Source organism: Cucumis melo, chromosome 4 (genome assembly GCF_025177605.1).
Source record: "Cucumis melo cultivar AY chromosome 4, USDA_Cmelo_AY_1.0, whole genome shotgun sequence".
Classification (NCBI taxonomy): Eukaryota; Viridiplantae; Streptophyta; class Magnoliopsida; order Cucurbitales; family Cucurbitaceae; genus Cucumis; species Cucumis melo.
In genome coordinates, this window is record NC_066860.1 from 19,540,697 (window position 1) to 19,558,314 (window position 17,618).

General features: G+C 40.0%; 1 protein-coding gene across 1 annotated transcript; it reads right to left on the reverse strand.

The window, feature by feature from the left end:
- Positions 1-12,498: 12,498 nt before the first annotated feature.
- On the reverse strand, positions 12,499-16,142 carry LOC127148953 (uncharacterized). Its single transcript, XM_051083392.1, has 4 exons — positions 15,741-16,142; positions 15,421-15,668; positions 15,186-15,353; positions 12,499-12,505 (listed from the first exon to the last, which is right to left on the reverse strand). The coding sequence occupies exons 1-4, from the start codon at positions 16,140-16,142 to the stop codon at positions 12,499-12,501; spliced, it is 825 nt and encodes a 274-aa protein (XP_050939349.1).
- Between the last annotated feature and the right edge of the window lie 1,476 nt (positions 16,143-17,618).

The following is a 17,618-nucleotide window of genomic DNA, read 5'->3' on the forward strand; positions in this document are numbered from 1 at the left end:
GAAAAAGATAATTTATTATCCAGAGAAAATATTCTAGGAATATGAAAAGGTAATGTAATTTTTTAGAGTCTATTTCCAAGGTCATTAATTATTGTTTTCTAGAGTTATTTATTGACACCTAGAAGAAAGCTTCAACTGAGCCTAAATGCCAAAACGAATAAAAACTAGAACAAATAAATTTACCTGAAAACTCTACAAAAAAAAACTATAAACAAGAAACAAATTCATTATTGAAAAATTATTATAATCATAAAGAATAATTTTCTTTCTCATGATCTCAATTACAAAAATACTCTCTCAAAGTTTTTCGCTACTCTCACCTTTTACCTGCTCTCCAACTAGAGAATAAAAAAAATATTTAATTAGAGTCAATACGTTAGTTTAAGCTTAAAGTGCTTCTAATTGAAAGAATTGAAAACCAAGGCGTAAGTTCTCTTTACAACTTATGACTTTCCAAACCTTTTTTCAATGCGGATAAACTATGACTTTCCTAATCCTTTATAGTGTAGGACAAGTTCATGACTTTTTTAAACCTTTTCTTTTATGATGGACAACTGCACTTTTAATATTTTTACCGGAAGAACATGACGCCTCGAACGTTCTAACCTTATTAGAGATATTGAATTTTGAATAATAAAGATTGATTTCACCAAACACACGGAAGTGATCAATGTAGGGGTAGGGGTATTTGTTTAGTGATATGATTAATTAAATCCATCTAAAACAGCACTAGTTCCAAAAACATTACCTAATTCTTAATTTACATAGAATTGTTTCTAAGCTTATAAAGTTCAATAATGTCCCATTTGTTTATTAATTTAGTGAATTATCACTTTCAAATGTGGTAAATTAATAAACCGTCGACAGAATTCTATTTGATTTCTTAACAAATTGGAAGTCTCTGATTTAGAATAAAAACTAATATTCATTTAATAAATGAACTATTATTCTTTCTAATCATTGAATTTTTTATTTTTTAAAAAAGAAATTGAAAGGTATACATGAGACGTAGACTGTCATGAGTAATATAAACAATAAATAATTCAAACATTATTTATTTTATTAATTAAAAAAAAGGTCGAAAAAATAAAATTGGAATTGTTAGGACCTCTATTAACAACCTGCAAGATTAATATAATTCTTACGTTATAAATGATCTTCCAATTTGTGAACTCTATAACCTAAGTTCATCACCTATTTGAAATGACTTTAAAAAAATGTTTTTTAAAAATCTGTTTTCATTTTAAACACTTTTGATAAAATCTCTTTACAACAAAAGCATAGGTGTTTTGCAACTCATTTTTCAAAAGAATTAAAAATTTATTTTATTTGTTATATACTAAAATTGATTTTATAATTTCAAATTATAATAAAAAATTTGTCAGTGGAAGTTCTGATGATAGTTGTTAGTTGCCAAGCATCATCAAGGATGGTGCTTGGAGGTGGTCGAAGACGGTCACTATATGACAATAATTAGAGATTCGCGACAATGGTCATCAATAGTTAGCCGAAGTAGTTATCGAAAAACAATTGATGAAAATTGGCCAACAACGGTCATTGAAAACGGTCGACCAACAACTGTTATCGAAAAATGATCGATGAAAATTGGTCAATAACGATCACCGAAAATGGTCCACGAAAGTTGCCCGACGACATTCACCGAAAAACACGATGAGAGTTTGTTAGGCACGATTAGCAAAGAAGAAGTCGACAGAGGCTGGTCGAGGGCAATGCCAGAAAATGATGATCGAAGGTTGAAATAGTGCTCACGAGAGACGATTGTCAAGAGGTGGCCGAATCATCAAAAACAATAGTCAAAAGTGGGTTAATGAAGGTCACTAGAAGGTAGTTCTCAAAGGTTGATCGACAACAATTACAGAAAAAGTGGTACACGAAGGTTGGTCGTCAATGGTTGCCAAAATATAGTTGGCAGAAATGTTCTTCGAAAGTTGGTCAGTGGTGATTTTTGGAAAGAAATCGTCGGAGGATGGGTGACAGTGGTTACTATAAAAATAGTAGACGAAAGTTGATCATCAGTGGTCGCAAAAAACATGATGTTAGCTTTCTTATGTTTTTTTCATGACGACCAACTTCCGTTCAATTTCTTTCATGACAACTTCATCTGGCCTTTATTGGTTGTCACCATGTTTGATTTCTTATGTTATTTCATGCTTTTGTATCTTACTTCTAGACTTCGTATCTTCATCTTTGAAGTCATGACCGCAAATATATGTGTTTTTCAAACATTTATGTTTGAGTGGTGCACAATATTTTGATTGTTGGAAACAATTGTCTTATTCTTATATTGTAACAGTGTCTTAATAAAAAATCATTGGAAAAATTGATTCATGTCATACGGAAAATTGTGTAGTTCATAAAACATTATCCAATAGAAAAAGAAAGAAAACAAAATGGCTAAAAGCATAAAAGAGAGGAAAAACAACAAAAACCTAAATTTAAAGCACTGGAACTTCCAAACACTACACACCATACACAATTTTCTCATTCTCGAGCATCGGAACCTCCCAAAATTTTGACTCCCACAGTTAGGGCCAAACATATCTACATCTTTATACAGTTGATGCCTCTTCCCCTCCCCCCATAAGTTTTGTTGCCTTGTTTTTATCTTTATCACTGTAACGACCCAACTCCTTATGCTAAGTCGAAGTCATTACTATTTAGGAAGAACATATAAGTTTGTAAAGTTTTGAAAATAAAATAAGTCAAAACCTCAAGCTTTCAAATAACATAAAATATTTAACACAGAAAATGTGAAACAAGCGTAAAACGAAGTCCTAACTCGGGCCCTATCTACTTTTAACGAAATAAAATAACCAATAAAAATAAACAAAAAAAAAACTGAAATGCAATACTAAAACCCAATTTTGACACAAGCGGAAGCAAGCGTGTCCCTGTGGCTTACCACGATCACTTCTGGTCACTCGCGAGCTTGCCCTTGTTCCTACCTCTGCCTCTGCCTGAAAAAATGGAAATGGAAAGAGTGAGCATAAAAATACTCAGTAAGGGACCCCTTACTAGTCCCACTACGTACCTGTTAACTCCCTATTAGAGCCCTGAAAGTGGTACACCTGAACTGGCACGTTCCCAAACACGTGCAACATGTGCCCTCGTAGGGACAAGCTGGTCCATAGTAATTTCTAAGGGAATACCTAAGACGCTTGGGCCGCGAGCGGTCTCGTAGGACTACTCACGTCATGTCTATGTCAATGTCAATGTCAGACTGGTAATTCTGTCGGACTACGCAGTCATAAGTGAGAGCGACCCCGTCGGGTCTCTCCATCATGTCAGTGTCATAAAAGTGATGATCCCGAAGGACACCCATGTGCGTACGACTCTAATAAGAAGCTAACATACACCCTACACATCGCATACACACGACATCTCATCAATCACAACATAACTTGCCATGCATATCATAATTCCATCAATACATACTATAACATATCAACCATAACGTAGCAACCCTAACACATCATTTCCGTCATCCTCAACTGCTACTATGTCTCTAGAACGAAGACAGTAGCATTGACATACTATTTACGTTAACCATGAAGTAAATCAGCAGGCAAAACGACCAATCTATCTTTCTTTCTCTCTCTACAAACCTAAGACGGGTACTTAGCCATCATCAATACGTAACCATAAATTCAAACATGCGGTTCCTTTGATGTAAAACAAAGGTCTAGTAGGAGAATCTCTTACCTGGAGATTACTTACCTGAAGATTACTCGACAAGTCTTAGTAGTAACAACACGCTCCCCCAAGCGTCGAAAGTCCTAAAGGATCAAAAGTCCACAATTTAGTAATTTACCCTCAAGGGAATCTGGTCCAAAACTTACTTGAGGTGACTTACCCAAGATCAAGGTTGGACTTGGTTTGGAATTTGTTGGGCAAAACCCCAGCTCAGCTTCCAATTAGCTGAGTCAGTTTAATCCAACGACAAAATTAGTTAGGGTCAAACTACCTTAATTGGATAGGTAAAAATAAAAAGCAAACTACCAAGGCCTACCGAAAAGTGTGGGTCGAAACAGGGCTAAAAGGGAGCTTGGCGGATCAACAGGGAGGATTTCAGCTCACAAATGCGGCGTAGGCGCGGCTTGGGGCGCAGAGCGGGCGCGCGGCTGGGGTGCGGAGCGGGCGCGTGCCTAGCGCAGCTGGGGTGCGGAGCGAGCGCGCGGAATGTGCGAGCGACGCGGGGGCGGACGGCTTCACACGGTGACGAGACGCGGCGTGTGGGTTGGATCCAGTTCGGGCGACGGGTGAGACGCTGGACACGGACCTTCGACGATGCAGCGTTGGCTAGTGGTCGACGGTTGGAGTAGGGCGGCGGCGGCGGCTAGGGTGGAGGGATTTGGGATTAGGGTTTACTTGGGGGAGATGATGAATAGTCTCCCACGCTTCCCAATGCCCCTTTTTAATGATAAAAAAATAATAATATAATAATTATCATTTTCTTTTATCTCTTTCCCTTTTTTTTCCCTCCAAATAACAACCACCCATCGTCTCTCTTCATTTAATCCATCAAATCTCCCATTTACAATCAAAACTCTCCCTCTCTCCATATCACATCACTTTTACCCTTTCAACAAAAATAAATAATTATATTACCTTCACAAATAATTATTTTATTTTATCCTTAAACCTCATCAATTAAGTATCCAATACATAAAATCTAAGGCCAACCAAAACAATCATTAATTCCAACATTTGGACAAATAGATATATATATATTTTTTTCCAAATATCCAATGGGATAAAATCTCCATAAGGTAAAGTACTTCCTCATTAAATAACGCTCAAAATTCCAAATTTACCCTTAAGCTAATAAAATTTAAATTTCTCGGCTTTTGAGGCGTTACAATCTTCCCACCTAAAAAAAAACTTTCGTCCTCGAAAGTCCTAGTCCTCGAACAGCTCGGGGTACTAGGCTCTCATGTCTTATTCTCTCACCCATGTGGCCTCTTCAACTCTGTGGTTTCGCCAAAGAACTTTAACCAGTGAGATTCCTCGATTACGGAGCAGCTTGACCTCCTTTGCCAAAATTTCGACCGGTTGCTCCTCGTAGCTCAAGTCTTCATTAATTTGCAATGGCTCGAAGTCAACCACATGTGTCGGGTCTGCAAAATACCTCCTCAGCATGGAGACGTGGAACACATCATGTACTGCAGAAAACGATGGGGGCAACGCCAGACGATAAGCTACAGGGCCAATCCGCTCTAATATCTCAAATGGCCCACAAACTGTAACGACCCAACTCCTTATGCTAAGTCGAAGTCATTACTATTTAGGAAGAACATATAAGTTTGTAAAATTTTGAAAATAGAATAAGTCAAAACCTCAAGCTTTCAAATAACATAAAATATTTAACAAAGAAAATGTGAAACAAGCGTAAAACGAAGTCCTAACTCGGGCCCTATCTACTTTTAACGAAATAAAATAACCAACAAAAATAAACAAAAGAAAAACCGAAATGCAATACTAAAACCCAATTTTGACACAAGCGAAAGCAAGCGTGTCCCTATGGCCCACCACGATCACTTCTGGTCACTCGCCAACTTGCCTTTATTCTCGAACCTCAGGACACCCTTCATGGGTGCTACCTTCAGAAAGACCATGTCTCCCACCTCAAACTCGAGATCCTTACGCCGTCTATCCGTATAACTCTTCTGTCTGCTCTGTGCTGTCAACATGCGAGCTCTAATCTTCTGTATGGCTGCGTTGGTGGTCTGAACTAACTCGGGGCCTAGCATCCTCCGGTCACCAACCTCGCCCCAGCAGACGGAGGACTTACAACACTTACCATACAGAGCCTCAAATGGTGCCATGTCGATGGTAGCCTGGTAGCTGTTATTATAAGCGAATTTCATTAAGTACAAGTGGGAATCCCAACTCCCTGAGAACTCCAGAACACAGGCTCGCAGCATATCTTCCAAAACCTGGTTCAACCTCTCTGTCTGACCATCAGTCTGAGGGTGGAAGGTTGTGCTGAAGTCTAACCTCGTGCCTAATGCAAGTTGAAGTCCTTTCCAGAACTTCGATGTGAAACGAGCATCTCTGTCTGAAATGATAGATACGGGTACTCCATGTAGTCTCACTATCTCCGTCATATATAACTGCCCCCACTTACTGGCAGTGTAAGTGAATTTCCCTGGCACAAAGTGGGCCGACTTCGTGAGTCTGTCGACGACAACCCAAATGACTGTGTAGCCCTTTAGGGTCTTGAACAGTCCCGTAATGAAGTCCATCGACACGCTCTCCCATTTCCATCCTGGCCCACTCAAGGGTTGCAATAGCCCTGCTGGCCTCTGCCTAGGTGCCTTCACCTGCTGGCACACCAAGCATCTACTGACGAAGTCTGCCACTTCTCTCATGTTCCTCCACCAATAGACACACCTCAAGTCTTGGTACATCTTCGTACTTCCAGGGTGCATAGCAAATGGAGAACTGTGAGCCTCCTTCAAAAGTTCTTCTTTGACTGCGCTGTCTTCTGGCACGCACAAACGTCCATCGAAAGTAAGTTCGTCATTAGAGGATATGGAGAAATCCTCACTTTGCCCTGACTCTACTAATAGACGCTTCTCGACCAAGTAAGGATCATGTAGCTGAGCAACAATAATCCTCTGTCTCAAGGTCGGCTGCACGGTCAACTGAGCCAACTGTGAGGTCACTTCCCCTACAGAGACTACAATCTCAGCTCTCTCGAGATCTCTTAGCAAGGGAGCTTGCTTGGTGATAAGCGCTGCGGAATGCGCAACCTTTCTACTCAACGCGTCAACTACCACGTTTGCCTTACCTGGGTGATACAAAATCTCGCAGTCATAGTCTTTCACTAACTCGAGCCACCTCCTCTACCTCATGTTCAACTCCTTCTGGGTGAAAAAGTACTTCAGGCTCTTATGGTCAGTGAAAATCTGTATCTTCTCACCGTACAGGTAATGTCTTCATATCTTCAGTGCAAAAACCACTACTGCCAACTCCAGGTCATGGGTAGGATAGTTCTGCTCGTGACTCTTCAACTGACGGCAGGCATAAGCAACTACCTTGCCCTGCTGCATCAGCACGCAACCCAGTCCCTTCTTGGAGGCATCACTGTAAATCACAAAGTTACCCGATCCATCTGGCACTATCAGGACTGGTGCAGACACAAGCTTCTGCTTAAGCTCCTAGAAGCTACTATCGCAAGCTGGGCTCCAAACAAAAGGGGTCCCTTTCCTGGTCAACTGCGCCAAGGGACAGGCTATACAAGAGAAGTCTTCCACGAACCTTCTGTAGTAATCTGCCAAACCCAGGAAACTACGAATCTCGCTAACTGTCGATGGTCGAGGCCAACTAGTAACTGTTTCGATCTTTGCTGGATCTACAGAAACTCCCTCACTGAACACCACATGTCCAAGGAAAGATACCTTCTTCAGCCAGAACTCACACTTTGAGAACTTGGCATACAGTTTATTGGCTCGAAGAGTCTCCAACACCTGGTGCAAGTGCTCCTCATGCTCAGCCTCGGTCTTGGTGTAGATCAAGATGTCATCAATGAAAACTATGACAAACGTGTCTAAGAAATCTTTGAACACCCTGTTCATCAAGTCCATGAATACCGCAGGGGCATTAGTCAACTCGAAAGACATCACAATGAACTCGTAATATCCGTATCTCGAACGAAAAGCTGTTCTAAGGATATCACTGTCTCTGATCCTCAACTGGTGGTAGCCTGAACGCAGGTCGATCTTAGAAAAGACGGTGGCTCCCTGCAACTGATCGAACAGATCATCAATCCTGGGCAAGGGATAGTGATTCTTAACTGTCACCTTGTTCAGCTCTCTGTAGTCAATGCAAAGGCGCATCGACCCATCCTTCTTCTTCACAAACAACACTGGTGCTCCCCAAGGTGACACACTTGGTCGAATAAAACCCTTGTCCAGTAACTCTTGCAACTGCACCTTCAACTCTTTTAGCTCAGCTGGAGCCATTCTGTAAGGAGCCCTCGAAATAGGAGCAGTGCCTGGCTCTAACTCAATGGCAAAGTCTATCTCCTTGGGAGGTGGAAGTCCTGGAAGCTCGTCGGGGAAAACATCGGGGTACTCCCTTACCACCGGTTCGGAGGACAGGGAAACTTCTAGTTCTCTGGTATCTACTACACTTGCCAAGATGTTCCAGGTACCCTGGCTGAGTAGTTTACTAGCTTTCATGGCTGAGATGACCTTGGGCATACAAACGATTCCTGCCCCCTTAAATTTGAAGCTAGTCCCAGAGGGAGGGTTAAAGACGACTTCCTTACGGAAACAGTCTATGCTTGCATGGTTAGCAGACAGCCAATCCATGCCTAGTATTACATCGAAATCCTGCATGTCTAACACTAGTAGGTTCACGTCTAACATATGACCCGCTACCCCTACGTGACATGCCTTTATCTTTTCTTTTGACAACATGACCACCTTCGATGGGGTAGAAATCAACAAAATATTACCCAACGGTTCAACTTTTAATCCCATTTGTCGAACAAAGACTACAGATATAAAAGAATGGGATGACCCAAAGTCAAACAGTACAAATGCATAATGCCCCAAGATTGGGAGCGTACCTGTCACCACTATGCCAGCTCGCTCGGCCTCCTGACGGGTAGTGGCAAAAACTCTTCCCTGCTGTGAAGCGGAAGGCTGGTGCGAGGTAGTCCCGATGAGTCTCTATGGACAAACATCGGCATTATGCCCTGCTGCTTGCACCTGAAGCAAACTCCGCTCCCTATAAAGCAACGACCTCCATGAACTCTCCCACACCTCCCACAAGCAGGTAGCTCCCTCAAAGTCTTCCCTGCACAGCCAGCTCCTAACGATGTCGCTGGAAGATACCTCCTAACCTCAGGTCTCGCTGCGGTGCCAAGGCAGGCTGCGACTCAGCCTTCCTCTTCTAACCAAGGTTCAACCCTCTGCTTGCAGCCTTGGACGGGTCAGCCCTCTCCTGCAGGCTCAAGTCCAGTGCTATACGTAGTGCATCAGCATGAGTGGCTGGCCGGAGGGCTCGGACGATACCCTAGAGGTCTAGTCTGAGACCTCTAATGAATTTCTCAGTCCTGGCAGCCTCATCCCTTACTATATCGGGAGCGAAACGGGATAATATGTCGAACTCGGTGTCGTACTGCTCCACGGTCATGTCACCTTGCTCCAAGTTTAGGAACTCTAGCAGCTTGGCGTGCTTCACGTTGGCAGAGAAGAACTTAGCGTAGAAGTTCTCCTTGAATTGCTCCCAGGTTATTTTGCTGACGTCGCCCCCCAGCATCCTCTCAGCAATCTCCCACCAGGCGGTGCCTCTATCCTGCAGGAAGAAAACTGCACACTGCACCTTCTAGTCGTCTAGGCACTTCATGTACCGAAAAATAGTTTCTATGGATGTCAACCACATTTGGGCCTTGGTGGGGTTGTCCATGGATCGTCAAACGTTTTAGGATTATACTTCCTAAAGTCTCTCAAGTGTTTGGCGTCGACTGACAGTTGAACTGGCGCGGACTGAGCTTCCACAGAGGCTAGAGGAATGACGGTCTAGGTCTGAACAGGGGCGGCCTGGTTCTGCTGGGCAGTGAGGAAAGGCGCTAGAGCAGCTTGTAGCATGTCCTGATAACGCTGTTCCATTGCGACGAGATCCGCTTGGGTGACCGGTCCGTTAGGATCGGCCGCCGGCACAGCAGGTTGCTCCTCCGACTGTCCACGTCCTGCTCCTCTGTCTCCCCTACCACCTCCTCGGCGTGCACCTCTACGCGGCGGCATCTTCCCTAAATTGTGGTAAAAACTTTTCACCACAATAACATAACACTCAAATTTCTATGTCTATTCTATTCGGGCAAGGTTATAATCTTAACATTAGCAAAGCTTTAAGACATAACTGGCGAGTGACTAAGGATCGTATAGCCATAGGGTAAAATAAAACAAAACAAAACAGAGACTTACATCGTAAGTCAGTCTACAGAACCCAAAACACTGGGCTCTGATACCAACTGTAACGCCCCAACTCCTTATGCTAAGTCGAAGTCATTACTATCTAGGAAGAACATATAAGTTTGTAAAGTTTTGAAAATAGAATAAGTCAAAACCTCAAGCTTTCAAATAACATAAAATATTTAACAAAGAAAATGTGAAACAAGCATAAAATGAAGTCCTAACTCGGGCCCTATCTACTTTTAAAGAAATAAAATAACCAATAAAAATAAACAAAAGAAAACTGAAATGCAATACTAAAACACAATTTTGACACAAGCGGAAGCAAGCGTGTCCCTATGGCCCACCACGATCACTTCTGGTCACTCGCCAGCTTGCCCTTGTTCCTACCTCTGCCTCTGCCTGAAAAAATGGAAATAGAAATAGTGAGCATAAAAATACTCAGTAAGGGACCCCCTATTAGTCCCACTAGGTGCCTATTAACTCTATATTAGAGCCCTGAAAGTGGTACCCCTGAACTGGCTCGTCCCCAAACACGTGCAACATGTGCCCCGTAGGGACAAGTTGGTCCATGGTAATTCCCAAGGGAATACCTAAGACGCTCGGGCTGCGAGCAGTCCCGTCGGACTACTCACATCATGTCTATGTCAATGTCAATGTCAGACTGGTAATTCCATCGGACTACGCAGTCATAAGTGAGAGCAACCCCGTCGGGTCTCTCCATCATGACTGTGTCATAAAAGTGGTGATCCCGAAGGACACCCATGTGGGTACGACTCTAATAAGAAGCTAACATACACCATACAAATCGCATGCACACGACATCTCATCAATCACAACATAACTTGCCATGCATATCATAATTCCATCAATACATACTATAACATATCAACCATAACGTAGCAACCCTAACACATCATTTTCGTCATCCTCAACTGCTACTATGTCTCTAGAATGAAGGCAGTAGCATTGACATACTATTTATGTTAACCATGAAGTAAATCAGCAGGCAAAACGACCAATCTATCTTTCCTTCTCTCTCTACAAACCCAAGACGGGTACTTAGCCATCATCAATACGTAACCATAAATTCAAACATGCAGTTCCTTTGATGTAAAACGAAGGTCTAGTAGGAGAATCTCTTACCTGAAGATTACTCGACAAGTCCTAGAAGTAACAACACCCTCCCTCAAGCGGGGAAAGTCCTAAAGGATCAAAAGTCCACAATTTAGTACTTTACCCTCAAGGGAATCTGGTCCAAAACTTACTTGAGGTGACTTACCCAAGACCAAGGTCGGACTTGGTTTGAAATTTGTGGGGCAAAACCCCAGCTCGGCTTCCAATTAGTTAGGGTCAAACTACCTTAATTGGATAGGTAAAAATCAAAAGCGACCTACCGAGGCTTACTGAAAAGTGTGGGTCGAAACAGGGCTAAAAGCGAGCTTGGCGGCTCAGCTGGGAGGATTTCGGCTCACAAATGCGACGTAGGCGCGGCTTGGGGCGTGGAGCGGGCACGCGGGCGCGGCTTGGGGCACGGAGCGAGCGCGCGACTGGCGCGGCTAGGGTGCGGAGCGGGTGCGCGGCTGGCGATCTGGCGAGCGGCGCGGGGGCGGGGGGCTTCACGCGGTGACGCGACGCGGCGTGCAGGTCGAATCCGGTTCGGGCGACGGGTGAGACGCTGGACACGGACCTTCGACGATGCGGCGTTGGCTGGTGGTCGACGGTTGGAGTAGGGCGGTGACGGCGGCTAGGGTGGAGGGATTTGGGATTAGGGTTTACTTGGGGGAGATGATGAATAGTCTCCCACGCTTCTCAATGCCCCTTTTTAATGATAAAAGATAATAATATAATAATTATCATTTTCTTTTATCTCTTTCCCTTTTTTTTCCTCTAAATAACAACCACCCATCCTCTCTCTTCATTTAATCCATCAAATCTCCCCTTTACAATCAAAACTCTCCCTCTCTCCAAAGCACATCACTTTTACCCTTTCAATAAAAATAAATAATTGTATTACCTTCACAAATAATTATTTTACTTTATCCTTAATCTCATCAATTAAATATCCAATACATAAAATCTAAGGCCAACCAAAACAATCATTAATTCCAACATTTGGACAAATAGATATATATTTATTATATTTTTTTTTCAAATATCCAATGGGATCAAATCTCCATAAGGTAAGGTACTTCCTCATTAAATAACGCTCAAAATTCCAAATTTACCCTTAAGCTAATAAAATTTAAATTTCTCGAATTTTGAGGCATTACAATCACCCTATATAAAATCGAAATACTTCTCTTTTAAAATGGCATATGGAATAGTCTAAGTAGACTCAAATAGTAATAAAACCCTGATCAGAGAGGAAGATATTAAGTTCATTCAAAATTCAAAGTCATAAGTAGAGGAACAATCACCAAAAGGAAAAAATCATTGGTCCAAATAGAACTCTTGTTGCACTTCGGTCTTTCAATGCACGATAAGTTCAGATTCAGCAACAGGTATGGTAAAGACAAAACAACAATGACACGATGAATTAATTGAGGAACTAATAACTGCAAAACAGAAAAAGATTAGTATCTGAGTCACGGAACACGTTCTCTTTAAGACGTTTCGCAGCTATGGTCTAAATTGTGCAAACTGATTGTCGCCTCGTCGTTCCCAGGATAAAACGGCCTCACCCTTCAGTTGATTTTGCATGGAAACTAAGTGGTAATCAAATAAATCACTCAAAGTGGAAAGACATACAATTGCTTGAATTATAGAAAAGGAAACAGAAGAGAAGAATGAAGAACGAATTTTGTTGTGTATTGAGATGTACACCAAGGGATGTATATATAGTGTGGGGAGGATCAACCAATGGTCAAATTCATAAACGTTAAAACATTTCATAATTCTTAAAAAACGTTATAAAATTAAGAGATATTTTTAATTATATATATATATATATATATATATATATATATATCTCCTCGCATGTGTGGAGATGTATGCATATCCTTATTTGCCTATCTCCTCCCTCCTTCCAAAACTTGGGTGTCCTAAGGGCCCAAACCCATTGGCCAAACAATATGTATATGAAAGAGCCTCCACATTCTAAATTTATCAACGTGGAAATGCTTTTTAGAATAAAATAATATATTTTTTCTTTTTACAAATTTTTCATCCAATAATCCCTCACTTGAAAATTATTTACTATCAGTCCCCCCCCCACGAAATTTTTTAAAAACATTTTCATCGAGTAGTGTCTATCTCTATAGTGTTGTGCTTAAGTAAAGGTGTCTGATGACTTGAACCTTTATGTAGTGACAATAATTTAGAGTATTGTAAAGTAACTCGTAGTTTTGAACTTTACTTCTAACGCTATCACACACATAGCATTATTTGAGTGAAGTTCAAAAACAGCCCGTGCTTTATGGCCTTGCACGTATATCCCAGTTTAGTGAATGAACTAGAAATTTGTCCAGAATTCCATAGGAAGTGGCTCTCACTTCCACATTCACAAAGGTGACACTACTACAAAAACTGACTCTCTTGACGGTTTTAAACTGTCAAGAATGAGTATTCTTGACGCTTTCAAAACCGTCGTTGAATCCAGTGTCAAGAAAGGCTATTTACTTGACGGTTGTAAAAAGTGTCAAGAATTGATATCGTTGACACTTTTTAACCGTCAAGTATTCAATTTTTCATGACAGTTGAGAACCGTCAAGATGATACGTTTTTATGACTGTTTTGAACCGTCAAGAATGAGATGATGAAGCCCGAAAACCGTCAAGAATACGATTATTCATGACATTTCAAAACCGTCAAGAGTGCATTTTTCATGACATTTGAAAACCGTCAAGAGTGCATTTTTCATGACATTTTAAAACCGTCAAGTATTCGATTTTCATGACATTACAAACCGTCAAGAGTTCATTTTTCATGACATTTAATAACCGTCAAGAGTACTCTTTTCCATGACATTTGGAAACTGTCAAGAGTGCTTTTTAATGACATTTTAGAACCGTCAAGAATTTTGTTATTTATGACATTTGCAAACCATCAAGAAATGTATTGTTAATGACATTTGAAAACCGTCAAGCAATTTTTCATTTTTTAATTGTAATTTATTTTATATTATTCTTCCTGTATTATGCTCTCATTGGTCCAAAAATTCAACTACATATAAACGACAAATATACATCAAATGGAAACTAAACATCATCCATTCAATATCATTTCCAAAACTTTGCATCATATTCATATATCATTTACAAAACCAATATATATATATAAACAATTTCAACAGATTTCCAAGAATTGAACTAAACATCATCTATTTAACTAACCTAGCCCAAAAGTATATCATCCCCAATCCATAAACTTTCATAATGGCAACCCCCTACATATATGAACAGTTCACCTATCAACAATTCACCTAAACTCTAATCCTCTACAAAGTCTCAAAAGTATATCAATCAACCCCTCCCCTCCATATGAACATTTCAAAAAATCAGCCACAAAAAATAAAGTTAATTTCCTTTTTCAGATATGACGCCATAAGTCCTAGATCACATGTACGAACCCAAAAACTCTACCAACTCAACCCGCACCTCATCTAACTCGGCTTGTGAGTATGATTTTCGTGTATCAATCTGTAGACATGCAAAATAAATGAATTAGTATTCATGAAAATTATTATACGTACAAAAGAAATAGTTTGATATATAACATACCGAATCCGAGATGACAATGCTTCCCCTATTTACAATTTCTCTCATATACTTCATGACATAGTATCCACACGTAGTGCTCCCGACTTGTAGTGGACACTATAAAAACAATAAATTAGAATAACGGACTAGTCTTAATTGCTAGTAATCTACAAAATACAATTGAATTTAAATATTTATACTTGCCTTTACTGTTCGCCATAAAGTTTGTTTCCTGCTTTTATTAATGTTCTTTTGCGAGTGAAATATTGCTATTGCTCTGTTTTTCCAAGATAAGATTGCACATATCTTAGAATATTGTACATGCATTAGAATTAAGAGCACTACATGATATAAAAGATTAAACTTACGTGTCGGTTACATATCTTGTAGTTGCTTTTGATGTCGTCCTTAGTGAGTCAAGGTAAAACACTGTATCCTCATACGCATTTATAGCAAGGAGTGCCCAATGACCCCTAATTATACAAAAATGTAAGTATTATTTTATTGTCAATGCAACCAATACCCTAACTAAACTTACCCGAGATTAAAAAGAGCAAGAACTACTTGGTCGGGTTTGGACACCATCAATCTACTACACAAGTTTCGAATTCGAGATTCTTGTGTGTTTCCAGAAGAGATTAGGGACGGATCTACAAAGACATACTGCATATTTTCTTTCGAATCACTAACAGATGAATACAAGTACCTACAAAATATATAAACTCGTAAAAGAGATACATAAATTTAGATGCAAAGGAATGAAATTGACTTACATCATATAGGCCACCAATGTAAACGTTTTCACTTCGTTCATGTTACAAAGATCAACGATATCCTCTCGAAGCACAGAAGTCTTTCGACTAACGCCAAAAAGGTCAGCGGGTAGTGAAAAAGTGATGCTGGAATCTTTCTCCATTACCTTCTCAGCATATCTGAGAATCGACTTCAACGCTAATGGCAAAGTTGATGTCGATTCACATACAACTTCTTTTTCTGTAGACATTTTTATTAAGTCCCTCTCCTAATTCAAGAACATCCAAATTCAGTAAGACGTACAATATTAGACATTCGAGTTTAATAGTGGATTACATACCTTCAAGACGTCCAACTCTGGTTCATTCATCTTCATCACCTCCTTCCCTTTCTTTTCCTTATGTTTTGGTTTGTCCAACGATTCCACTTCTATTCTCTTACCCTTCTCTTCAATCCCCTCTAACACTATTGGCCTTGAACAACTCCCGTGTGCAGACAATGGTGTAGATAAGTTTGAGCGAATTTGTGCCTCTAATTCACTAACTCGCCTACGGAGTTCTTCATTCTCAACTAGAATGTTTACCTCATATTTTGATGTTTTCTTAACTGAATGAAAGTACGTTGTTGGAGTAACGTATCCACCAACCCCATGCACACGACCATTGTGCTCTTTCGTACCCAATGCTTGTGTTAATACATCATTCGAACAGTGTCTATTCACAGACGATGAATCTGTATTCATTGATATCTCATCCTAAAAAGATAGCAAAATTAATGTAAGTTATAGAAATGATTGCTTATGTAATGGATAATTGAAATGTGTGATTTACATGTAATGACTTACTATTTTATGGATGACTTGCTGAATGTCGTCGTTGTCGTACTGTCCTTGTTTGTTAACTCGAGCTTTCTTCCATAGTTTAGCTCGATCAACATAAACTTCATTTGAACCCTCCTTCTTCATTCGAGAACATGGAGTTCAAGTGGTAAACATATTAGCTTGTATGCCATTTTTGGTATAAAGCAAATTTACAAGAAACAAACAACAAACTTACAACTTTTTATGCAACCCTTTACAAGAAACAAACAACCCCCCCTCCCCCCTCCAATGACAAATTCGTACAAGAATCCTAGTTACAACTTTTTATGCAACCATTTACAAGAAACAAACAACAAACTTACAACTTTTTATGCAACCATTTACAAGAAACAAACAACCCTCCCCCCCCCCCCCACACACACATCACAAATTCGTACAAGAATCCTAGTTACAACTTTTTATGCAACCATTTACAAGAAACAAACAACAAACTTACAACTTTTTATGCAACCATTTACAAGAAACAAACAACCCCCCCCCCCTCCCAATGACAAATTCGTACAAGAATCCTAGTTACAACTTTTTATGCAACCATTTACAAGAAACAAACAACCCCCCTCCAATGACAAATTCGTACAAGAATCCTAGTTACAACTTTTTATGCAACCATTTACAAGAAACAAACAACAAACTTACAACTTTTTATGCAACCATTTACAAGAAATAACAAACTTACACCACGCAAGCAAAGAGGAGCATTACACCAGATATCCAACCAGACATCCCAAATTCTATAAGGTTTCTTTGGCAACAAAGAAAGAACAAACTACAAAAATGGGTGTTTCCTCCTTAGACATCTAAACATCTTACCATTTCCTCCTTAAGATTGGCATACCCTTTCCTTGAGATTCTATGATTGTATTTATTCTTCGATCGTCTATCTTGTTGTAATTTTCTTTTTTCCTATATCCAAATGTATTTGTTAATGAGAAAGTAGCAAATATTATTCCGAATGATTTTCATGTATAAAAATTATTCATACCTGAAAGGTCTTTGATAACCTTGACCTTACAAACTCTTCCCAGTGATTTTGCTCAATGAAGGAATACTTTTCAGGTGGAACTTGAAGCAATTGTGGTTCATCTTTATGCGGGATGATGTATTTCGTTGTTAGCCAGTTCTTAAACTGACAAAACAAAATACCTGCAGTTTGGAGAACGTTTTTCCTAGATCTTGGATCAATGACGAATGCAGCCTAAATATAATAAAAGTACTTAATCAAGTGTCCATACAGCAAGAACATTATCAAATATAATAAGTTAACATTATCAACAAGAACATTAAGTGTCCATACATAATATTAAAGTTATATATACATCAACTGTAGTGAATATCTTA